The 14,606-nt window shown below is 42.0% G+C and overlaps 1 protein-coding gene across 1 annotated transcript; it reads left to right on the top strand.

The window, feature by feature from the left end:
• The first annotated feature begins 888 nt into the window (after positions 1-888).
• Positions 889-14,188, top strand: st3gal2 (ST3 beta-galactoside alpha-2,3-sialyltransferase 2). The gene is made up of 8 exons (XM_026176897.1): positions 889-951; positions 1,039-1,725; positions 8,085-8,144; positions 8,580-8,713; positions 10,377-10,556; positions 10,870-10,915; positions 11,378-11,497; positions 11,584-14,188. Exons 1-8 carry the CDS (start codon positions 889-891, stop codon positions 11,755-11,757), a joined length of 1,464 nt encoding a protein of 487 aa, XP_026032682.1. The 3' UTR covers positions 11,758-14,188.
• Positions 14,189-14,606: the final 418 nt, after the last annotated feature.

Genomic DNA, 14,606 nt, shown 5'->3' with positions numbered 1-14,606 from the left:
TGATGAAAACTATCGCAAAGGGTTCTTTTTTATACACTTCTTTTTCATTACAATTTCATCATAACACACAAAGAACTGAAACTTTCTATACTAACTTTTAAGACGTTGTGTTTGAGGAGAGCGTAAAGAAGAGCCACATCAGAGGAGAGCTTTGTTCTCAGTCAAGTAGCTCAGCGTTCCTCAGTGGCAGATTCAGACAATGGAGTGAAAAAGGTAAAAGAAAAAAAGGAGAGACCTTGAAAGAGGGTGACACTGGGCGAGGTGAAACTTGATAGAAAGACAAAAGGAAGAAAATAAAGGAAAAACTGGATTTTTTTTTTTTATTGTCAAGGGTGGCTAGAGCAGTGATGGAACACCCTTCAGGGCAGACCACCTCCCTTCTGCTGCTCCTCCTTCCTTCTTCCCTCCCTCTCTCCACCGCTCTCGACTAGTCTGCTGGCTGTGTTTGGCTACGTCGCTTCAGTGCAAACAGAGAGACGGAGGGAGAGAGAAAGCACAGCGCTGCGGCCAAGCTCAACATTCACACAGATGGCAGAGGAAACGAGAAAGACCTGCCGCATCCAGCTGTTGGATTTCACTGACGATGGATACTGCAGTTAATCAAATAAAAAGAGGCAGGGAAAAGTGACAGAGATCTAGACAGAGGAAGCCAGGAAAGGGAAAGTTATAAAGTTCAAAAGAGGAGGGAGTGGACGAAAGATACAAAGGTGCAAATACGCTGGGATTGTACTCGAAGCTGAAAGAGAGATCACCTCACACTGAAAACAAAGGACCTCTGAAGCAGTCTGGCTCCAGTTGTGTGTGATTCAGCGGCGACTCCTGTGTGTGTGTGTGTGTGTGTGTGTGTGTTCGTGTCTGTTCAGGCGTTTCAGTGTGTGAGACAAGTGCATGGCTGTGGAGCAGTTAGAGAGAGAATCCAGCGGGAGACATAGAGAAAGCGTAGGAGCTCCGGTGAGCGAACAGCTTGACTGTGAGACAGATCGACTCTGACACTATCCTTTGTATTTTTGTGTGTGTGTTTGTGCGTGTCTTTGACAGACCGATAAAGGGAGTGATTGTGTGGTCCATACTGGCAGCCAGGGGCTCGTCCCAGTCACTGTGACCAGACCGTGGTGGTTGCTTAGTGGAGGCACAGGAGGAAGAGGAGGAGGTAGTTGTGGGCTGGGGACAGTGGCAGGCCCAGGGGTGGGGACATGGCCTTGGGGGGGCCGCATACCGTCCTCCACCCTGCACCGGGACAGACGCTGGGGCTGGGGGTCCTGGAGCGGGGGCGCATCCAGGGGAGCTCCCAGAATCTCAGAGCTCAGGCCTTGGTTAAGTGGAGGGATGGTTACAGGTGGAGGTAGTACTGGGGTAGGAGGTGGAGCAGAGAAAGGAGGCAGAGTGAGATGTTCCCGCAGAATCTGGGTTCTCCTCGGCTCCCTGGTTCTCATCTTTCTCACTTCCCTATTCTTGTCCGTGTCCCTTCGCGGGGGCGTCGGATTCAACTACCTGGAACCACCCGGGTGGGAAGAGTCACGGCGTGTGAAGCTCGTGCCCAGCTACATGGGTGCGCACCGCCTGTCATCACCTGATGCCCCACAGCAGAAGACGTGTGCCTGTCAGCGCTGTGTCGGGGATCCTGGAGTTTCTGATTGGTTCGATGAAAACTACGACCCGGATATCTCTCCTGTTTGGACAAGAGACAACATGCAGTTACCCTCTGATGTCTACTACTGGTGGGTGGTAAGTAACTTTAATCTCTAAAGTTATGTAAGTTAGTAACAGTCTGGAGTGTTTTTCTTTTGTTTTTTTCACATCAGCTAAAGCAGTAAATTATTGTAACATATCTCAAAGTCTGGAAAATTAATAACCTCCACAACCAGGGCTCCTACATCTTTGTAAATCTGTACTATATTAGGTGTGGTGACGCATTATTACATGTGCAAGTTTGTTTTGTTCCTGACATCTGTTTGATTTTTTTTTCTCAATATTCGAATAAAGCAAAGAGCCTATGCCCTCAATATACTACAAGTTTAATAGCTTAGCTTCTTTGCATATATACTTATTGCTCCTAATCGGTAAATATTAAGCTCTATCCAAGAGCGTGTCAGCTTAGCACAAAGACTGGAAGGCTGGAGACAGCATGGCATTTCCAAAGTAAACAAAATCTTCTTAGCAGTTCTTCTAAAGCTCACTGATTAACAGGTGTTATCGTGTTAGTTTGTTTGCCCCCTTCTAAGTGACAGCACATAATCCCTTGTAAAACCATTATAGAATAAACATGCAAGATATAAGATTAAGATTAATGAACTTTTAGTTGAATTTTGAACACAGCCTGCGTAGTTGATTCCACTGCTTCCTGTTGTTATGTTAAGTGTCTGGCTTTATAATTAACATACAAACAGAATAGTTTGTCCATACGTGATTGATACAATGTGATGTTAATATTAGCAGGGTTTGTGCCTGCCAGAGCTAAATCTCACACTGCTCCTAAGCACTAGAACAAATGCTACAGCTGTTAAGTTAGTTAATGTGTCTTATTAGCATACCGTTCTTGTTTTCACACATGTAAAAATACTTTAAATGATTGTTTTTTAAAAACGTAGTCATAAGGAACCAGAAAGAAATGTTATGAAGTTATACTTTGTCCATTCTTGAGCTAGTCGTTCACTTGTGTTCATTAAAATGCCGACTTATCCCTCCACGAGTTACAGCAGCCACAGTTTTCCTGGCAGAAACCCTCAGTGTCATACAGTCTTTAAAACAACTTCATTAGGTAAACTTATAATGTTTACAATGGTTTCATTTGATTGTTGGTATATTTACATGTGAGCAATTAAATAATTTAAAGCCAGGATCTGAATTCACTTTCATAATTATTCATGGAAAAATCCAGCAATAGTAAGGGCAATAAGTTCTCCACCGCCTGTCTGAGCTCTTAGCCCTTTATCTCAGTGTTCCAGGGTCAGATGTCCCTGACTGGAAGGGAAATTGGTATCCAGTGCATGCTACCACAAGTTCATGCAAATTGTAGAAGTTTCCAAATCAGAAATTTAAAGTTCTACTTATAAATGCTATGCTGCGTTTTTTGTATATGTGGTTTAGTTACTTGTTTTGGAGTAAAACACCTGGTTTGCATACTTCACACTAAATCTGCAGACTGCGTTTGGGTGATTTAATGTTTCTAACTTCATAAAGCGAAACACAATAATAAGATCATGTATTATACTACAGCATATAGCATCATTCTCCTCTGAACCACAGTAAACAAAAATAACTTTGTGCCACTGTCTGGAGCACTATCAAGCACTTTCTATTTATGTATATAGAGAGCGTGGGGAGCTGCAAGTTACATGGAAGACATAAGTTTATAGAACACTAACACAGGGGGAGTAACACATAATAATCTTGTCCTCCTCATCCTGCCTCATCTCTGAGCCAACCAATCCCCCTCTTACAAGTCCTACATGCTTCTCAAGTATCCCTGCCAGTCATATGTGATGGTATTTGTGGAAAAGTGGAACAAATAAACAAGGTTGGCCTCTGGGTTTTCCTTAAAATGTTTTATAGTAATGTGTAAAAAACAAACAAACAAACCCCAGAATGAGTTTTTTTTTTTAGTCAAGTGTGAGACACAGGAAGCACTTAAAGGATCATTATGTAAATGCCTCCTTTTAGTTTGATTTGTAACTATTTACGTACATGCGTTGTCTCTCTATGTCCACTCAAATCTAAGTGCAAATGTGTTTGTGTGCATCTGCAGTAAGTGTCATCCAGTTTAGTGTCCTTCAGTGGCCGGGTTAGACTCTTATTTCAAAGCCGAATCCTCAGCTAAGCTCTGAAATGGCAAAAAACTGCAAACACAGGCCAACAGCTGCCAAGTCATTAGGTCACACAGGGTAACAGGGTGGTGATGAACTGGCGTGGGGGGGGGAGTGGATAGGAAAGGAATGGGCAGATCTAAAATACATTTATATTAAATTATATTAATTTAATTATATCAAATGTGGTTTCTGAATTTAATTAGTCCAGAAATGTAATCATCTGCTTTTAATGGACTTCCAATAAGTCACATTGCTTGACCACTGTAGGCAGTCATTTTAATGAACGACTTGTGTTGGTTACACCACGTATGTAATGTTGTTATTGCTTGATTTCTAATATATAGCATATACCTTGTGTGTTTGTTTGGCACCATGAACTCCTGACCTTGAAGACCCCTTAACTTGAGGTCTGGAGTGTAGTTTTGGCAGATATGTTAAAATCATTGCTAATGCTAATGGGGAGGACTCTACCTATCTTAAAATACCTTAACATTTAAATTTGGAAACTTCATAGAGAGTTTCCATATTTTTCTCTAAATTTAGAATGTTCCTTAAAATATTGTAAGAATGAACATAATGTAAATTATATTTATTAGCCTCCTATGAAGGCAAAGACAACTCACCAGGCTTTGGAGAGATAAGTGTTGTAGACAGGCAGCTGTCCTTGTTTCTGAATTACTGCAGACACAGTGAAAAGTGCCAGTTTACGTGTTGTCTGCATAAATTTAGAGTAGAAAAATGTCACAGCACCCTGAATGAAGCTTAACAATTTGCCCAGAGTGATCACAAGGCATGTAAATAATTCAAATTCATGCGGCCTCTCCTGCAGAGGGTACTGCGGAGAATAAAAACTTGACTAGAACTTAATTAGAATATTATATCTGTTTGAAAAGAGAAACCCTGCATATCACAGTCAAGAATTGTTGGACTGCTGGAATTAGTTGTGCGGAAATTTGCTGAGAATTACAATCGCAGACATACTCCAGAGTCTTTAATTGAGTCATGCGTGAATTCTGACTTTTTCAAAAGAATTGACATCAAACCTAAAAGGTAAGCCTTATTTAGCAACTACACAATATTTATTCTCTCACACTGCAGTCAGCAGATTTCCACTCTCTAATCAATACATCCATTTTAACTTAACAGGAATTAATGGATGGCTGGGTGGAGAATGGAGAGAGGAATGGCCACAGACCTCAAGAGTAATAATGGCTTGCTGTCTAGTGTCTTGCCTGCTGTTTATATGGTTGTGTTTCGAGCTAGTATTATCTTTGAGCGCTGTAATGTAAAGTAAGGATGACTTACAGTCCTTGCATTTGGGAATCAGAAAACAGAAAAAGACATTGTTTCCTGGTAAAGACTTTTATGAGGCAGACTTCAGCAATTCACAGTAGGGATCATCTGTGTAGCTGCTCCCTAGTCAGTTACCTCCTTTTATTTCTTCTGAGAGAACCTCTTCAGTCCAAAAGTGATTTGTTATGGGAAGTCTATGCACCCGATGCAACCAGTGAAAAAAAACACTTCTCCTTTGTTATTTGATTTGTTTGTTTTTAGTATTGGTCGACTTTCTTTTATTCCCAAATCCAATATCAGCGCTATAAAGAAATGAAAACAAGCGATTAATGCGTATTCGTGATTGGACCTCTTCAATCAAACCTAATGTGCAAATGTGTACTCCTGCCTCAGGAGAGGCACAATGCAAGCACGCAGTGAAAGAAACATTTTAAGCATTTCAGTCTGTTGCTGTAGACACAAACTCTCCAATGTTATAATTGTACTTTTTAAGGTAATTTTACAATTTCTTTTAAAATTTGCACACTGGGCATCTGTCTCTAATTTTATAACAGGGCTAATTTTGAATATCTAATGTGGCTTCTGGAAACAGCAGTGAAATCTTGTTTCAATGGAAAAAGAAAAATTAGAGTTCCTTGGATGCAGTTGCCAGGAAACTTTGGGAGTCAGAAGACGGCTGACATGAAGGAAGCTCGACAGCATCCAGCTATGCTGCCAGAAAACAAACGCCAAAAATTAGTAGCCCCTGAACAACAGCGGTATCGAATGCCAAGCTGGCTCTGGCATCGTGTATGCAGTCAGAGACCGAGGAAGGCAAAGGGATGGATGGATCAAGGAGGATTGAAAAAACAGAGACAAAGACACAATAGCAGAGAGGCAACAGCAAGAGAAACAAAGTCAGAAGGTGTGAAAGAAAGATTAGTGGACTCTGATCAGGGCTTATGATCTGCCTCGTGCACAAGCAACCCAGAGAGAAAAGGAGATGAAGATAGACAAGAGGAGCAGCAGTAAGGCAGAGCGGAAAGGGGAAGTTAAAGAGCAGGAGTTAGACATGCGGGCAAAAAGGCTGATATAGAAGATGCATGAATGAAAATCTTGAAGACTGAGATCTGTGTTGGAAGAAGCGAATTAAGGGCACTGGTGGGTGCAAAGGAAGGGGTGACAAAGGAGTGTGAAAATGAAGATTGCTGTGTGTGGGAGAGACAGAGAAAAGATGGTTATGGATAGGAGGAGCCATGCTTCAGCTGCCAATACCCCGATGGATATCCATAGGATGCCATAAACTGCATTCTTTGTTTATAGGTTGTTGTTTTGTTTTGTTTTTTTACATTTGTGCAGGTGCTTGTTTTATCTTTTCACGCATGATTGCACATTTGCCTGTGTGGTTTGGCAGATGCTCAAATGAGCCAGGATTTATTTTTTGCCTCTTAATTGGACAACTTCTGTTTGTTAGTTGGTAAGCATCATCATACCACAAAAGGGCACTCAAACCGTGATCCAGAGAAATGAAAAACACTCTTACTGACATGAATAAAGCAAACAATTTTTTTTTCTTAACTGTAAACATGTGGCTTCAATATACTTCATGCCCTTTAAGATCACTTGTCGATGTAAAGCGACTGGTGCCTGCCCAAGAAAGCTTTGAAGTTAAAGGATAAGTTAAAAAACGGGCATTTCGTGAGTTAAAGCTTTAAAAATGAAGGGTGCCTCCATGCTAGCAACACTGAGAGGCTATAATTAGGCACAGCAATGCTTTGAGCTAAATGCTAATGTCACGATGCTAACATGCTGGAAGCGATTAACATTTTAAAATTACCATTAAACCAAAGCAGAGCTGAGGTTGATGAAAATCTGGTTAGTGTTTGGAGGGGCGTTTTTTGTTTTTAAGTATTTGATTAAGTGAAATTTACCAAATCATTTACCAAGAAATTAATATTTTCACATGTGGCAGGTGACACCCAGATTGTTCTGCTGGTGCTGCTGTCACTTTTTTCGCCTATAGATGAAACTAGTTTGCATGCTCAAGGACTCAAGAAGTAGTCACGCCCATGGTCTCTTACCATAGTCTCATGTGTTGAAATGCCATAATTTATTATGAGGACAAACATGCCAAGACGGTTTAAGCGCTTTTTAAAGTTCACCGGTTTAAAAGCTATTAAGGCTTCACATTAAAACGGCTTCAAAAGTCAGCAGCCACAGGTCAGAGGGTAGACTGATACTTCTGTGCTCATTTCAAATGTGCCCTGTAAAATGGTGGAGCGTTTAAGTATGGTAATTTTGTGAGGTGCCGTGCTTTATTTTTTTTCTAAGTGACCTTCCTCATTAAAATTATAATGGACTCTGTTTAAGCTAAAGCGCTTAGATTATTATTCATGTTTTCTGACAAGCTGATGAACAATGCATTAAACCCATTTTCACAGTAGCCAAAGGCAGGAACTTAATCTGAGGGTGTTTTTTTTTCAATGTAAAACACCAGTAGCTTCACATTTATGGTGTTATTTATCCATTAATCCTCTGACAGACAGCTAGCTTAAGAGCGACCTATTGTATCACTCTCCTCCTCTCTTCATCTTTCTCTGAGCTATGTTTAGATCTTATTTTTCCTCTTCTGTGCACCTTTACATTTACCAAATCTTTTTTTTAAATAATTTACTCTGAAACAACCTTTGCTTTCTTTTCTTTTTTAAAAAGATTTTCTCACTCCGCTTGTTTTTGACATGTGGACGGCAATGCCTCAGCTCCTTTGACCACAGTCTGACTGCATCCTGTCAGTCTGACACGTAGCTGTTACCTAAACACACACGCACACACTTAGGCACAAGCATCTGCTTATTTTCTCTTGAATGCAGGCGAGTGCATGCACACACATGCACACGGGCACACAGAATGTAACTAAATTTAAAGTCTCTTGTCAGATATGATTTGTCTGCAGAGGAGAAACTACACATCCTAACTATCTCTCTCTCTCTCTTGTTCTCTCTCTAGATGTTACAGCCCCAGTTTAAACCCCACAGCATCCAGCAGGTGCTGCTGAGGTTGTTCCAGGTATTTTATATTATTAATTCATCTTTCTTTTGCCGTAGTGCTTTCATATCAGCCAAGTCATTAATTCAGACTTCCGTCCAAAGACTGAGTGGAGGGGGAGCAGATTGTCTTTATTTGACATTTGGTTTATCTCAAACCTGGCTCATTCCTCTCCAGCGCGTCCGTATGACTTTTTTATATTCGGACTCTCAAAGCACTTAAAGTGCTTTCCCATAAGGATGTAGGTTTAGTCTGGCTCCCTTAGGGCTGAAGTGGTTCATGTATTTTTCATGGAGATTCTCATAAAGAATTCACCCCAATATTGAGAGCTGCATGTATTTTCACAGTCAGGTCTGAGCTGCAGTTTAGGTCGTTTTATGTGTATTTGTGATGTATTTAATTTCCTCCGTAGCTTCGGTCCAGTCTGCTTGATTTAATCATGGTTGTTTATCACAGGTGATTCCCGGAAGGTCGCCGTACGGCTCGTGGGATCCGGGACGCTGCCTGCGCTGCGCTGTGGTGGGGAACTCCGGGAACCTTCGCGGGGCCAGATATGGCGCAACCATTGATGATCACAACTACATTATGAGGTGAGAGAGACGGCTGCAACGGATAGATGAGCAGAGCAAGACAAAACAGAGTGGATGCAGGGCACTATTAGATAAAAGCACGACTCAAAGAAGTAAAATTATGCTGTAAGACCAAAGCTTGGAGGTGAAGGAGGGAGGAGAGGAGGGAGACAGCTGGAGGGAAGAAGAAAAAAGAGTTTATGTGGGGATTACACTGTATTCTCACTCCGCTCAGTATGTGCCATTAAAGTTCCATCATCATAGCCATCTAGATTGTGTGTGCATGTGTGTACAGGATGGGGGGGTGTACTTACAAAGAAGCAAACAGCAGATATGTGTGCGATAGCAAAAGTAATCCCAGCGTTTGTGTCCCGAGACATTTGAACTTATAGGCTGTGTCTCTGTCTCACACACACGCCCATGCACAGAGGCACATAAATCCTTTTGTGTCAGTCTGCTCCCCAGCTGTTTCCGAGCCGCATTGACGGATCACAAAGCCTGATTGTTCTTAAACAATCCAGCTCATGAGCACAGCTATATGTAGTTTCCTGCACTGCGCGCGAGTTAGTGTCGAGGACACATGCCGGTGCCATGAAACACTCAGCAGGAGTGACTGATATAATGTGTTTTTGCCTGCTATAGGCAATGGAATCCATTAGAGCTGCATTCTCAATAGACCCGTGTGGGCAGCCTGCAACTTCCATCTCCTGCTACGATTTCTTAATGCTGTGCTTTGATTTTCATTTGTTTTTCAACCAGCTTGACCCACAAAAGTCCCCCTCACTATCACCACCCACCGCCTGTCTGCGTGCTTTTTAACTCCTGCTGTGTGAACAACATCTGTTTTGTTCACTGGCATATGGTAAGGTGAAGTCAGTAGCCACCTTTTTAATTCCAAGTGCAACCAACTGTTTACATAAACGGATCACTCCTCCAGACAGTGAGTCACAGCTACTGTAAATACAATGAATGGCTCAAACGCAGCTGAGCGATTAGTTACTGTCTGACTGATTTTCCTGCATATAATATACATTACTGTATACTCTGCATATGTGTACTTGATACAGTGTGACTGTGATAAACGTAAAGTGTTTTCACTGCTATGGGAGCTGTGCTATGATGTAGAGAACAAGTAAACAAACAGTCGCTGAGAACAGCGCTCTATAGGTGAAGAACTTGTTTGTGTGACCTTGAATCAAACTGCATTCAGCAGCAAAACACTGAAACACTGAAATCACCTCAGCTGTAAAGTGTGACAAACTGAGCCCATTTTCTTTTATGACATGCTTTATTTTTACTTTATTTAAGTTAAGCACATTTTAAACAACTGTATTGTTTGCTCTCAAACTTATTTTATCAGTTACAAAATTGCTGAATAACACGCAAGCTGATATCTGTATACCAATATATCTGCCATAGACCCATAATAGCCTAAATTAGTATCTATATTGAGCTCTATGAGGTCATGAAGTCATTCTTCAAGAAATTGATTCCAGCAACATGAGCAGGAATTGCATCAGGAATTTGGCAAGTCAGTGTGAAATTAAATCCATGTGAAGGTACTCTGGCACCAGTTTGAGTCCAGCTGGAGGTAAAACCCAAGGCCTCACACACCAATTTCTAACAGCCTGTGACCTGATGATGTTCATCTCTCACGCTGTTCCCCCGTCACACTCTCTCCTAGGATAAATCTGGCACCCACAGTGGGCTACGAGGAAGACGCGGGCAGCCACACCACTCACCACTTCATGTACCCAGAGAGTGCCAAAAACCTGGCAGCCAATGTCAGCTTCGTGCTCGTTCCCTTCAAAACACTGGATCTGGTCTGGATCACCAGCGCTCTGTCCACGGGCCAGATTCGATTGTAAGACGAGACACGTGCACGCAGATATGCATAAGCATGGATTAAGACATGTCAAATACTGCTTGCAGCACAGGGATGTTGAAACTTGCCATTTGACTTCAGGGCACACAGACACACAGAAGAGTATCTTTGGGGAATAAATAAAATTTTCTTAACACACATGCACTGACACGTGGAGTGGAGATGTGAGAAGCCAGAGAGTTTTTGGGGTGGAACAATCTGCCAGCTGTCAATCATCCAGAATTCATAGCTCCAGCAATCACATAAAGTGCTGATTGAATGTAGTCAATCAATTTCTCTCTCTCCCTCTCAGTACTTACGCTCCAGTGAAGCAGTTCCTCCGAGTAGATAAAGACAAGGTATGTATTTTCATTGAGTGCAATTAATTTTGGCCATTTTCTCACACACACACACACACACACACACACACACACACACACACACACACACACACACACACACACACACACAAAGAGGGAACCTGGTCTGCTACAACTGTTTCGCCCCATTCCCATTGTTGATGAAGGATTACAGTTGGATTATAAACCCTTCCTTTGTTTTCACTAATCTGCTCGTTTTTGGGTATTTTTAATCCGTGAAAATAAATAAACTCAGACTAATCCCTGTCATGTGAAGACTTGGCAAATATCTTCGCCTGGTCAGAGACTCAGTTTTAATTTATTTAAAAAAAATTTTTTACAGCATCTTTGTGGCCGACCCAAAATTATAGATTTAAAAGACTTACTTGCTTTGATTTCACAGTGAATAAGACTTTATCTTATGGTATCTTCCCTTTCTCTACATGTCCCTCCATGACCCAGGTCCAGATCTTCAACCCAGCATTCTTTAAATACATCCACGACCGCTGGACTAGACATCATGGCCGCTACCCCTCCACTGGGATGCTAGTGCTGTTCTTTGCTCTGCACGTCTGTGATGAGGTCTGTTCTTCTTCTTTCTCTCTCTGCATTTGCATCAACGTGGCACTTGTGTCCTATGTCTTGTTTTAACTTCTGCTCTCCTCTAGGTGAACGTGTTTGGTTTCGGTGCAGACAGCCGTGGAAACTGGCACCACTACTGGGAACAGAACCGCTACTCCGGAGAATTCAGGAAGACCGGCGTCCACGACGCAGACTACGAAGCCCAGATCATTGAGCGGCTGGCCAAAGCCGGCAAAATCACAGTCTTTCCTGGAAAATAACCAGCAAACCAGCCTGCATATATCTAAAGTTTAGTGTTAGAGGGCTGGTTCAGCAAACAGACACTATACAGGCTGCTTACATCATGTTTTTGCTTTCACTTACCTGCACAAGTTTAGGTTCTCAGCTGAAATAAAACCAAATGGCTACGGAAGACGAGACAAAGTGATCACAGTTGATACTCAACACTTTACTCCGTTCACTTTCCCCTCATATTAAATGAATGCCCTCTGTTGAGCTGCAGGTCGCATCTGTTAAGTAGCTACGAACAACTATTGTGTAGATCCAACGTGACTCTTTTCGCTGCTCTAAAAGTGGGAGTTGAGACTCAAATTAGAAGCAAAAGGCTCAGGATTTCACGTGGGCTGCGTTTGGACTGAAAGTCAAGGCAAAGGACAGTACAAACACAGGTATGAGGGCCCATGGAGGAAAACCTAACCAATGACAATAAATACTGACTTTGTTTGCAGCGTGGAGGATGCTGGAGAAGGAAACGGAGGAAAAACATGTCCCACTTTTGGACTAAATCCAGAGGAAATATTCACCTTGGATGACAACCTAATCCTCAATAAATAACAGAGACACGCCATCATATGTACTGAAAAGACGACAGAAGCTGAACGGTCAGCGTCTAGAGAAATGTTGTTCTACATCGTTTGTTGTTCCCCTTGTTAGGTACAGACCTTCAGAAAAGGCTGAGGTTGCAGACGCAAAAGTGTAATGTTGGACATTTAAAGGACGCCAGAACTTAAAAGGCCACTTCATAAACAGTTGTTCTTCTCAAATCTTGACAATTTTCACTGTAAACTCATATTTATGTGGTTTCTACTGGAGAAGACAGTGTTATAAGGACTTTGTCTGACAGTGATGGGTTGTAAAATGGTTCCTTAAAAGACAGTGTGTGATTGCTCTGGGTTTATAGCATATGACTGTCCTCTAAAGTCCCCAGAGTCCTTACAGTCTCAGCAAGGCATTAGCACCATGCAGCTGACCCACAGAAGCACAATGGAGACTTTTGCCTTTCAGCCATTCTGACTCAGAAAGATTACTGCAGCACTAGCACCGCATCCTGCTTTTAAATGCCACAACAACCACAGGCCCCTGCTACAGCCTTTATTCACATTCAGACTCGGAGAGGAAATGTTCTGGGAGAATGACTGTGGTGAGGCCAAAAGCCCATCTCCGGGGATTTTATGTTTGGATGGAGGTATGCTGGTGTCTGGGCCCCGAGTTTAATCCTCATGTGGTCTGTCCAGGTCTAATTTGGGAGAAGAGGACTAAAAACAAAGAGCTGGGGCTTGTAGAAACAGACTGACAAAGCCGGCGTCGCGTCGCTGCTGTTTATGTGCAGCCGCTTGCACAGTGCTACTCAAACTCACCGCTCTGGTTTGGAAAAGATGGAGAAGCTAAGACTTCTGGCAACCTCCCACACCTCAGTGGAGTTAGAAACTGTTCGGAGCACTTCATCCCAAATTAAGGCCCATTTAATGGAGTGAAAGAAACCTCCACCAGATATTAGAGTTATTAACTCATAAGTAGCTCAGCATCATTAACCACTAGCTCCAGTCCCTCTTCAACCAATTAAAACTTTCAGCTGTGTCTGGAGGGGGCGGAGCTACCAGTCGCCTTACACTTGACCTCTCTGCCATAAAACTGCACATCCTGTCCCGTTGTTTTCATCGTGATGACATCCCACCCCCCCGCAGAACGCAGAGTTCATGCTTAGCTTTGTTTGATTTGAGGGATTTACAGGATCACCTTAGAAAAAAAATGTGTTTCTGTCACCATCAAGTAGTAGTGATTTACTTGTGATATTCGCCATTGTTAGTTGATATGTCTTTAACAAGAAAACAAGCAAATGATAGTTTAGGATGTGCTGCTAGACCATTTCTAGAGGAGAGGTAGATGGGCGAAAGTATTTGGTTTAAGCTGAGGTTGTAAATTCATCCTTGGAGATGTGGTCATAAAGAGGTGGAGGCTGAAAATGAAAGGTACTCAGGGTTCCTACGCAGGTCTGTAAAACATGAAGAAAAACTGGCAGAGTGAACTCAACTCGCTCTTCACTCGCACCTAATGCAGTTATACTGATTTGAATCATTATCGTAAACGCAGCATTTGTACTGAGAGCTGTGGCTTTGAAACTTTATGTGCTTTTCTTTGTTTTCTATAATGTTACAAATATGGATGCCCATATTAAATATTGCCAAATTTTCAAGTAATAAGGTAAGCTTCTATAAAAGTAACTGCTGTGAGCTCTAATCCCAGATGTTACACAGTTCTAAAGGCTTAGTTTAATGTTTTTTTCTGCTCTTGTGTCTATCTGATGTCAGCTTGGTGCATATTTCCTTATATGGTCAGCCACAGCTCTGGCTTTCCTACAATCCGGATGTTCAGTCTGACGTCACTAGCCGTGTCTGGGCCTAAACTCCGCTGCAGGTTAAAAACTGAGCTTAAATAAATGATTAGTGGTAATAAAAGCCGAGGGAGGTCAACAGTGATCACTGACTGTTTTAGGAGCTTTTTGAGATCAAATAGAAGAAAATACATAACATTAAACATGTTAACAACACAAAAGCCATATTAAACGCAGACTACTTTAGACCCGGAAGTAGGATTCGTCGCGTCATCACTGAACAACCAGATAAGAAGGCAAGGGTGCAAGACAGCCAATCACAACAAAGAGGCCAGAATGTTTCATTTAGATGATGCGCTGGGTGGCTATTTAAGATAAGATAAGATAGAACTTTATTAATCCCTCGGGTGGGTTCCTCTGGGAAATTCGAAATATTTAAAGGGCCAGTATAAGGTAAATTATTGAAAACATTTTTTAAACTGCTAATCAAGCAGAAAC

The sequence above is a fragment of the Astatotilapia calliptera genome, chromosome 7, assembly GCF_900246225.1.
Source record: "Astatotilapia calliptera chromosome 7, fAstCal1.2, whole genome shotgun sequence".
NCBI lineage: Eukaryota > Metazoa > Chordata > Actinopteri > Cichliformes > Cichlidae > Astatotilapia > Astatotilapia calliptera.
The sequence above is the reverse complement of the archived record's forward strand: the minus strand, read 5'-3'. Positions and strand labels throughout refer to the sequence as shown.

Excerpts from the sequence above, each read along its gene's own strand:
- st3gal2 (XM_026176897.1), top strand. The coding sequence starts at position 889 with ATGGCTGTGGAGCAGTTAGAGAGAGAATCCAGCGGGAGACATAGAGAA. Across the intron at positions 1,726-8,084 it reads ATGTCTACTACTGGTGGGTG|ATGTTACAGCCCCAGTTTAA; the intron begins GTAAGTAACTTT and ends TTCTCTCTCTAG. Across the intron at positions 8,145-8,579 it reads TGCTGCTGAGGTTGTTCCAG|GTGATTCCCGGAAGGTCGCC; the intron begins GTATTTTATATT and ends TGTTTATCACAG.